Genomic DNA, 10,639 nt, shown 5'->3' on the forward strand with positions numbered 1-10,639 from the left:
GTGGGGCCTGAACTCTGGGCCTGGGCGCTGTCCCTCAGCTCTTCAGCTCAAGGCTAGTGCTCTACCACTTGAGCCACAGCGCCACTTCTGGCTTTTTTTTTCTGCTTATGTGATGCTGAGGAATGGAACCCAGGGCCTCATGCAAACAAGGCAAGCGCTCTACCACTGAGCCACCTTCCCAGCCCAGATTGTTATTTTTTAAATGCCAAACCTTAACAGCATGAAATAACAAAATTAGCATAATCAAGTTATGAAAATAAATACATATCATATACCTGACAAGTTTCATTACTGATAATTTAGAGATTGAACTCCAACTGCCAGCTAATTCTACTCCCAACAGTTTTATGAATTTGACAGAAGGATCCTGATGTTCATCTGGAGAAAGTAACAGGCAGAAACAGATACCAGAATATTAAAGGGCTGGCACAGTCCTTGTGGAGCCCTAGGCTCCGTCCTCATCAGTAAAGATAAAGAATATTAAAAAGAAAGTCAAGCAAGTAATGTTTATTCTAGATATGAAAAAATATGGGCCGGGAATGTGGCTTAGTGCCAAGCATGCATGAAGCCCTGGGTTTGACTTCTCAGTTCCACATAAACAGAAAAAAGCCAGAACTGGTGTTGTGGCTCAAGTGGTAGAATGCTAGCCTTGAGCAAAAAGATCAGGGACAGATTGGGGGGGAGGGGGGAGGCTGGGAAGGGATGTGAAGGGTAAACAAAAGGAGGAGGCTGCAATGCTTGGTAAGAAATGTACGCATTATCCTGCCCATGTAATTGTAACCCCTCTGTACAGTATCTTCACAAATAAAATAAAATATATATAAAAAAAAAGATCAGGGACAGTGCTCAGGCCCTGAGTTCAAGCCCCAGGACTGGTTAAAAACACTCACACAAAGGGGCTGGGAAGTTGCTCAGTGGTAGAGTGCTTGCCTCGCATGCATGAGGTCCTAGGTTCGATTCCTCAGCACCACATAAGCAGAAAAAAAGCTGGAAATGGTGCTGTGGCTCAAGTGGTAGAGTGCTAGCCTTGAGCTGAAGAGCTAAGTGACAACGCCCAGGCCCAGAGTTCAGACCCCATGACCAGACCCAAAACACACACACACATACACACACACACACACGCACGCACGCACGCGTGCGCCAGACACCAGTGGCTCATGCCTGTAATCTCTGCTACTTATGAGTCTGAGATTGGGAGGATCAGAGTTCCAAGCCAGGCTGGCAGCAAAGTTTGTAAAACTCCATCTCAACTAGACATGGTGGAGCCAGCCTGTTACCCAGGCTATGATGGGAAGCATCAAAAAAAAATCTCTGAAAATGCAAAGCTACAATAAGTAAAACTATGGTTTTGGGGAAAAAAAGTAGGCAGGTCATTGTAAACACAAGCATAAGTGCTTAATCTATACTAAAGAACTTATTTCTTCTTATTTAATAAATACATCTGGGAAAAACAGATGTATTCCAGGGATATAGCCCAAGAAAATTCTAGTTGTTCACAACAGCATTGCTTTTACAACTGTAATCAAACTGTTGGCCAAGTAGATGACTGTACCCCTCTTATTGTTTCTGCCAGACAATAGAATACATGTATGACCAATTAAAAGTTGTCTTGTAAATTACATTGCTGGTTGGGCACTGGTGGATCTCACATGTAATCCTAGTTACTCAGGAGACTGAGATCTGAGGATTGTGATTTGAGGCCAGCCCAGGAAGAACAGTCTGCTGGACTCTGTCTTAAATTAACCAGCCAGAAAATTGGACTGAGGCATGCCTTAAGTGGTAGGGCACTAGCTGTAAGCAAGCAAACTAAGTAAAAACATGAGGTCCTCAGTTCAAGACTTGGTATGGGGCTCTCCCCACAAAACCAAACCAAAACAAACCAAAAAAAAAAAAACCCACGCATTGTTAACTGAAAGCAGGGCACTTGGCGATAGGTTATTAACATTGGGTTACAGGGAAAAGGCAGCACATACATTCTTGTGTTTCTGGCAGTGCTTAGAAAGGGCCTAGAGGTTAACAGGTGCCCAATAAATATGTCGAGCAAATCTAGTGCCTTTTGCTATGAGCAAGCCTGGCTTTAATAGTTAGGAATTTTGCTCAGTACAGTTTTATCTTCATAAAGATTTTAAGGGGCTGAAGGTGTGGCTTAGGTGGTAGAGCACCAAGAACACAATGAATAAAAGCATCAAATTGAGTTTGAGTCCTGCTGGTCTGGAAGAGTCCATTCTAATCCTCACCCTCCCTGCCCCACATCCCTAGGGTCATGACACGGGCCTCCAGCATGGCAGGACTCCCATGTGTGGGGCTCAGCCTTAGAGCTGCGCATGGTATCTGCACACTGCTTTCCACTACACCTGGTGAAACTGGCCAACATGGCAACTTCCTGAGGTCGCATGGTTGATCGGCTACACAGCTGGGCCTTCATTCTGATCTGTAGGTTAGAGTAATGGTTTTGAACTCAGGGCTCTGCATGTGTAATACAAGTGCTCTACCACTTGAACCATGCCCTAGGCTTTTTTTTCAAATAGGGTCTTGGGTTTTATCCTTTTTTACCTATGTTCCTCTTGTAGCTGAGATTACAAGCATATACCACCTTGCCTGGTTTATGGGGTAGGATGAGGTCTTGCTTCAGGCAAGGGCTGGCTGGCCTTGAACCATGATCCTCCCTAACTCCAGTTCCTAAGGAACTGGGATTACAGGCAAGGGCTCCCATGCTAGCCCCAAGTCTGTGTTTTTGTCCATTATACTGTGCTGTTTTCTGGTAAAAGTGGCACAAAACCCCCCTCATACTGGGTCAGTTGAGTCAAATTTTTGAAATCTTCATTCCAGAAACCAAAACACTTACACTATTTAGGACACAGGAAGAGAACAGGTAGGAGGCAGCTCAAAGGCAGTGAGGACCAACCCCAGTCCACTGCAGGCCTGCCAGTCCCATGTGGTCTCTAATGCCTCTGGCAGGGTCCTTGGTCCTCAGGGCCCAGCCATGCATAGGCCCCCCCCCTTGCTGGCAGGAGGCAGGCTCAGGCCTGGAAACCTTTCTTCTAGAGAAACACGAGAAAAGCCTGGATGAACAGAAGGAGAAGGTGAACACATGGGTCAGCAGGCTGTACATGTTCTTCGTGAACAGGCTCTTCCATGCCTTCAAGTGCGAGGAAGTCATCAAGGAGAAGATGAAGGAAAAGCAGCAGCAAGACGCCATCCTTGCCCAGCAGAGGAAGGCGGAAGAGGAGGAGCTAGAAGCGAGGTGTGCAAGCCCAGCCTCCTCCTCTTGTGTAGCAACACCATGCACTGGGTTCCCAGACTGGTAGTGCAAGCACACGGTGCCCTCTGCATGCCTGCGTTCTCTGAGAGATCCAGGAAGCATTTAGCCTTGCTCTTACCGGAATGTTGGTAACTTCTGGTGGTGGGATCCTCTGGTGTCGCTTGGTCTTTGGTTCCTGGCTCCAGGACTTCTTAGGGCCATGGTGTATCTAGAGGAACAAATGATTTTTCTTTTTTGGGGGCAGTACCAAAATTTGAACTTAGGGCCTCCTACTGCCTTGTAAACTGAGCAAGCCCACAGCCCTGAATGTCAGCAGAGGTGGGGTAGGAGGGAAGTAGGGGAGGCATCTGAGGTCTTGAGGGACTGCATGAAATCTGTGCTAGCCCCAGGAAGACAATGATGCTGCACTGTGCAGTCCCATGGAGCCATGCTAGTCTCCCCAGGAAGGAAGACACAAGACAGGGGAGGGATGAGAGTGGGGGGAAAGCAGTCTACTGAGGATGCGGGCATGGGTGGGCTTTGCAAAGTGACAGTAACCCAGGAGCGGCCAATTTGCCATGCCTCACAGTAAAGTGTGTGAAACGTCCAAGACAAACACAGCTAACCTGTGGCTTGTGCTTCTAGGATGATCATCTTAAGGACGGAGGAGATAAAGAAAAAGGAGTCCCCAATTGAGATCCCTGAGGAGAGGGAGCCTGCAGATATGCTGCCCATACTCCCGCTGCTCACACTCGGCTCCCCCAAGGAAGACAGGGCTATGTCCCAAGTCAGCAGGATCGGCCGAAACAAAAAGAAGAAGAAGTAGAGGCAGCAGAAGCTACACAGGGACCCACGTCCACACAGCAAAGCTCCATGTCCCCAAAACCACCGTGGTCTGTCATGTCCAGCCTCCCTCTGTGCCACCATGGACACAAGCCTGCTTAACAGCACAGACACAAGTGTGCTCATGAATGTACATTAAACTCCAAGCTTAACAACTCAAAGCCAACTAGTGATGAGTAAGTTGGAAGAGGAGGGAGGTACTCACGTTTCTTCACATGCTTCTACAGACAGGCTCCCTGACCACATGGCCAGAGGGCTCCACTGCACTTTGGGGCTCTTTATTGTTTTTGGCAGTAGTTAGGTTTGAATTCAGGGCCCCTTGCTTACTAGGCAGGTGTTCTATCACAAAGCCATGCCTCCAGCCCTTTGTGCTTTATTTTCCAAATACTGTCTTGAGTTTATAGCCCAGGCTGGCTTGGTCTCCAGTCCTTTTGTTTACACTTTCTACATGGCTAGGACAACAAGAAAGACTCACCATACCCAACCTTTTTATTTGTTGAGGTGGGATATTGTTTTTTTACCCATGCTGGTCTCAAACTAAGCCTCCTGATCTCTGCCTCCATAGCAGCCAGGAATACAAGTATGAGCCACGGTGCCCTGCCTTTTGTTCATTTTCTGAGCCAGGGCCTCACTATGTAGCCCAAGTTGTCTTGAAATCCTCATCCTCTTGCCTCAACTTCCCAAGTGCTGGAATTACAGGCATGAGATACCACACTCTAGTGTTTCTGTCTCCCAGCAAAAAGCCACAAGGCAAGGAGAGAAACGAACAAGGAGGAACCCTGGGAAAAGCTGACCAATCTGACTGAATTGCAAGAAATACTTGAGCAAGACAAGTGAAAACAAAAGTGATCACACGCATGTGAAGATAACACAGTGACCATCCAGAGGCAGCATTCCACATGCACACACGTACCTAGGGTCAGCCTGGAAATTGACAGAGCTCAGAGAGGGCTGCTGTCCAGACTGGAGAAACAGCAGAGTGACATAAAACATGGTACAGGTAATGCAAGCAACTTGTGAAAAAATTCCCAACTACTACCATTAGGAACCAGCAGGTGATAGGATCATACCAACACACTACACTGGCTGACTTTCAGGTAGAGAGCCGTCATTCCAGTGGTCCATCAGAAGACTGGAAGAATCTAATTGTACTACATCATGACACCTGCAGGGAAGACACATGATCAATAAGGCCCCATGTGATGGAAAACTAGCAGCAATTGCAAGGAAGGCTCAGGTGAGGGGAAACCAAGGTACAGATTATAAATTGTGACGATGGAAACCCTGCATCTCAGCAAAGCCTTCCCCTCTGTAGTGCAGGGCTGGGGCCTGATAAGGACATTTTGATATTTATGACATCATTCTTGGGCCACACAAATGATCAGTATAGGCACACCTGTCATGTGTCAGAGGTTTTGGGGCCCTCCTATGCCTGAAGGCTGGACACTCCCCACCCCCAGAACAGAGCAGACATGTAAGCCAGGAGGTCTGAGGAAAAGCTGGTTTTTGCGGTGAGGGAAATAACTGTGTTTTGTTTTGGTTTTTTTGGGTCCAGTTGTGGGGCCTGAACTCTGGGCCTGGGCGCTGTCCCTCAGCTCTCAGCTCAAGGCTAGCACTCTACCACTTGAGCCACAGCACCACTTCCAGCTTTTTTTTTTTTTTTTTGAGTCCGGTCGTGGGGCCTGAACTCTGGGTCTGGGCGCTGTCCCTCAGCTCTTCAGCTCAAGGCTAGTGCTCTACCACTTGAGCCACAGCGCCACTTCTGGTTTTTTTCTTTTTTGCTTATGTGGTGCTGAGGAATCGAACCCAGGGCCTCATGCATACAAGGCAAGCGCTCTACCACTGAGCCACCTTCCCAGCCCCAATAACTGTGTTCTTTAGACCACTTCAGTTGGCTAGTTTATACCCAGCTCCTAGGCTCAATTCAATGGCACTGAGTTCTGCCCTTGGGGAGCCTTTGTTAAGGTCTTGTATGGGATGTGGTCTAAACATCACAGCGGTACTCAAGCAGATGTAGCCCTGGGCAAAAAGACAAGACACTCCACCAACACCAGAATTTTAAAAACTTTAACAATTTATTAGTCTTATTTCCCAGTAAAATATTCACATAATGTCAAAGGAATGAATGATAGAGCTGACTACCTTTAATTCCACATAAATATTGAAAATCTAAAAACCTCAGGGGATCACCAGACCAAGTAGAAATTGATTCTTCAAACCAAGTATTGCTTTACTACATCATGAATGCAGTCAATAATAGGACCAGTAACTGGCAGCAGTAAACAGGTCTGTCATCTGAGCAGGCGCAGTCCATCAATCCAGGAAGAAGATGTTATTGAACTGTGTGGCACAGAGCTTCTTCACTTCCTCTGCAGAGAGAGTACAAAAGGTGCATTAGTAACGCCAGGTGTGAGCAACGCCAGGTATGTGGCGCCCACTATAAACAGGTGGGAAGAAGCAAGTGCTGGCATTCCTTCTGACCCCAAGTTCCACAAGTCTAAGCAAGAAATGGGAAACAATTGAGAGTATGGGGGGAGAAACACACCTGAAGAACTCATGAGACTGCCATGCTCCCCAACACACAGAAACACTGCTGCTATGGATCTGAGAACCCCCAGTCAGCAATTGGAGTGCAGCAATCTTAGAGAATTCTAATCGAGACATGGTTCGTCTGGACAAAGCTAATGAGACAGCGCGAAGGCCCTGGATGCAACCTTGAGTTGTAGATCAAGTGTTCCACAGAAGCATCAAGACCTGGATTTTAGAGATTTCCACCTAAAATCAGGCATATATGGGGAAGGGTATGGTGGCTCATGCATGTAATCACAGCTACTCAGGAGGCAGAAGTAGGAGAATCTTGGTTTGAAGCTGGTCAGGGCAATAACATAAGACCCTAATTGAAAAACTAAAGACAAAAGAAAAAAAAGTTGGTGGAGGTGGCTCAAGTAGCAAAGCACTTGCCTAGCCACATGTGAATCCCTGAGTTCAAGCCCCAGTACCACCAAAACCAATTGCTATACAGGCATGCGCTATGTTTTCAAGGTGCACAACTACCAATACAAAAATTAAGAGTAAAAAGATTTAGTATGCCCTAGGAGATAAAAAAGCAAGTAAACCTTCACTGCTAACTTCCCTTTCAGTCTGCACATGGGCTGTGTCTCCCTGTGCTGCTGCTTGGCTTCAGTAATGATGCTCAACCCAGGCACAGGCATTGCCCTTTCTTTAGGGTAATAGTCACCAGGACCCATCGCAGAGGGCTGGCTGTCCTTTGAGGATATAGAAAAGGTTTTGTTGTTTTTTGCTCAGGGCCTGGGTGCTGTCTCTGTACTTCTCTTGCTCAAGGCTCTACCATTTGAGCCACAGCACCACTTCGACTTTTGGTAATTTATTGGAGATAAGAAACTTGGGCATGGACTTTCCTGTCCAGGCTGGCTTTGAACCATGATCCTCAGAGCTCAGCCTCCTATAATAACTAGGATTAGAGGCATGAGCCCAACTAGAAAAGGAGATGTTTTTCTTTTATTATTTTATTTTATTTTTTGTCAGTCATGGAGCTTGAACTCTGGGCCTGGGTGCTGTCCCTGAGCTCTTCAGCTCAAGGCAAGTGCTCTACCACTCGAGCCACAGTGTCACTTCCCACAATATTATTTCTGGTTTTCTGGTGGTTAACTGGAAAAAACAGTTTTCTGGACTTTCCTTGCCCAGGTTAACTTTGTTGAACCATAATCATCAGATCTCAACCTCCTGAGTCACTAGGATTACAGGCATGAGCCATGGGTGTCCAGTAAAAAGGAGATTTTTTGTTGTTGTTCTTTGCCAATCCTGGGGCTTGGAACTCAGGGCCTAGGCACTGTCCCTGAGTCTCTGTGCTCTGAGCCACAGTGCCACTTCTGGCTTTTTTTGTTTATGTGGTACTGAGGAATCGAACCCACGTCTTCATGCATGCTAGGCAAGCACTCTACCTCTAAGCCACATTCTCAGCCCAAAAAGGAGACTTTTATACATAGCTTAAAAAGCAAAACCATGGTGTTTTTTGTTTTGTTTTTGCATTGTACAAGGCAAGCACTCTACCACTGAGGCACCTTCCCAGCCTTTTTTGCATTGAAGAAAACAATTTTCTCTTTTTGTTTGAGGGTGGGTCTGGCCCCAAACTTGGGCCCTCCTGCCCCATGTCCTGCCTGCATGCACACAGGTGTGCACCCTTCGGAAGCTAAGCTGACAAGTTCCTTTGCTAGAGGACAGGAACACATACAACAGAGCTCTGCTTAAACCTCACAAGGCACCATCTGTCCCAGTCCATCCACCATGTTTACCACACCCAAGAGCATTTGGAAGTAGTGGCAGCATTGAGATTCTGCTGAAATCCACCAAATCCTAGTTACCATTGACTTCGATCAGGTTTGCATTCTTCTGATTCAAAATCACATAGAGCTCCCGCTGATCTGACTTCTTCCCCACAACCCAGTAGTCACTCATGGCTTTCACGATGATTTCTTCATCTTCATCCGCTCTGCAAAATAAGTTTCAGAATGTGGCAGATGTCTTGCACATATGTGCACTGTGGGAGGAAGGACGCACCCAGACAAAAAGTGGACACTGGCCTACTGCTGAGACTGGGAAATGCAGCCAGGAAGGGGTCAAGCTGAGCCCCTGTGAAGTGGCAGTTACCTAGGGGTTGTGTGTGTACTAGCAGAGGGGCTTGAACTTAGGGCCTTGTGCTCTTGTTTTATTATTATTATTTTTGTTGTTGTTCCAGGCTCACACTCTACCACTTGTGCTGTAGCTCTCCTACCAGCTTTTTGCTGGTTAATTGGAGATAAGAATCTACCAGATTTGTCTGTTTGGGCTGGCTTTGAACCTTGATCTTCAGACCTCAGTCTCCTGAGGAGCTAGGATTACATGGGTGAGCCACCAGCACCCAGCTTGGGTCACTTAAGTTTGAGACAATTCCTTTAATATCTCTTCCAAGAAGGAGCTAGCGTTACCTAGTGAAATCACTGTTGATGTCACCCAGAATCTTCATTAAGTCAGGATGAACGGACGTCAGAGACACGCTGGGTGTTTTCCTCATGTGAATTGTGCTCTTCTCTGCTAAATTCATGTGGTTGAAATAGATGAACTTAAACTGGGGCTCCTTTTCAGACCTGTCAAAACATGTCATTAAGATGGCAGCATTTGGGGCTGGGAATGTAGTTTAGTGGTGGAGTGCTTGCCTAGCATGCATGAAGCCCTGGGTTCCATTTCTCAGTACCACATACACAGAAAAAGCTGGAAGTAGCATGGTGGCTTGAGTGATAGAGTGCTAGCCTTGAGCAAAAAAAGCTCAGGGACAGTGCCCAGGCCTTGAATTCCAGACCCAGGACTGGTATAAAAAAAAAGAAAAGAAAAAAAAAAAAAGAAAAAGGGCAGAGAAGGTGGATCAGTGGTAGAGCGCTTGCCTTGCATGACGCCCTGGGTTTGATTCCTCAGCACCACATAAGCAAAAAGAAAAAAGCCGGAAGTGGCGCTGTGCCTCAAGTGGTAGAGCGCTAGCCTTGAGCTGAAGAGCTGAGGGACAGCACCCAGACCCAGAGTTCAGGCCCCAGGACCGGACCCAAAAACAAAAAACAAAAAAAAGAAAAAGAAGAAAAGATGGGAGCATTCAGCTTCCTGTTTTGGACCAGGGTCTGGGTAAAGGGGCAGTTGGCATCATATCTAGCCGCGAAGGTGGGAAGAAGCCTCTGCAACCCAAGAAGAAGGGTGAGAAAGACACAGAAAGAGGGGCAGAAGAAACTTGAGGAATTTGAAAGTGAAGGCTGCAGGGAAGGGACCCCTGGCCACAGGTGGAATTAAATCTGGCATGGTCGGGCACCAGTGGCTCATGCCTGTAATCCTAGCTACTCAGGAGGCTGAGATCTGATGATTGCAGTTCAAAGCCAGCCAAGGCAGGAAAGTCCCCATGAGACTCTTAACTCCAATTAACCACCAGAAAACTGGAAATGGAGCTGTGGTTCAAGTGGTAGAGCGCTAGCCTTGAGCTAAAGAGCCCACAGACAGCACCCAAGCCCAGAGTTCAAGCCCCATGACTGACCAAAAAAAAAAAAAGCTGTTCATTGTCCCTGAGATGATGGTGACTCCTTATTCCATTCCCATTAAACATCTAGATTGCCTGCATCACATCTCTACTATATAAATGAAGGTTTGTGTAGGATTCGATAAACATTAAGAACAACCTTAAAAAAAAAAATCCTACAGTGGCTCTATCTATAGTTTGTCAGCCACTGTGTCAGCCATTGCTACCTCAGATGTAAATTTAAAGTAAACTCAGATTCCTGCCAGAGTCTGCTCCTCGTTCTACTCTTGCATTCTGTATCATCTTGAAAGTAAACCAACTCATTTAAAGAAAAAAAAAGAAAAGTCGGGTGCTGGTGGCTCACACCTGTAATCCTAGCTACTCAAGAGGCTGAGATCTAAGGATGGAGGTTCAAAGCCAGCCTGGACAGGAAAGTCTGTGAGACTCTTATCTCCAATAAACCACTAGAAAACCGGAAGTGGTGCTGTGGCTCAAGCAGTAGA

At 46.7% G+C, this 10,639-nt stretch overlaps 2 protein-coding genes across 2 annotated transcripts in view; one reads left to right on the forward strand and one right to left on the reverse strand.

Moving 5' to 3' along the window:
- The window catches only part of Rsph10b (radial spoke head 10 homolog B (Chlamydomonas)), a 30,539-nt gene extending 26,472 nt beyond the window's left edge, over nt 1–4,067 (forward strand). Inside the window, 3 exon segments of the mRNA XM_013023400.1 lie at nt 1,792–1,862; nt 3,044–3,244; nt 3,887–4,067. Coding sequence (XP_012878854.1) covers nt 1,792–1,862; nt 3,044–3,244; nt 3,887–4,067 — 453 coding nt within the window.
- A 2,073-nt stretch (nt 4,068–6,140) lies between these two features.
- Nucleotides 6,141–10,639, reverse strand: part of Ccz1 (CCZ1 vacuolar protein trafficking and biogenesis associated) — a 17,855-nt gene continuing 13,356 nt past the window's right edge. The window contains exons 11-14 of the mRNA XM_013023401.1: nt 9,745–9,804; nt 9,070–9,269; nt 8,467–8,594; nt 6,141–6,453 (exon numbers count right to left, since the gene is read on the reverse strand). Coding sequence (XP_012878855.1) covers nt 6,398–6,453; nt 8,467–8,594; nt 9,070–9,269; nt 9,745–9,804 — 444 coding nt within the window. The 3' untranslated portion in view covers nt 6,141–6,397. The remainder of the gene's footprint in view (nt 6,454–8,466; nt 8,595–9,069; nt 9,270–9,744; nt 9,805–10,639) is intronic.

Source organism: Dipodomys ordii, unplaced genomic scaffold (genome assembly GCF_000151885.1).
Source record: "Dipodomys ordii isolate 6190 unplaced genomic scaffold, Dord_2.0 Scaffold68, whole genome shotgun sequence".
In the NCBI taxonomy this organism is placed as follows: Eukaryota; Metazoa; Chordata; class Mammalia; order Rodentia; family Heteromyidae; genus Dipodomys; species Dipodomys ordii.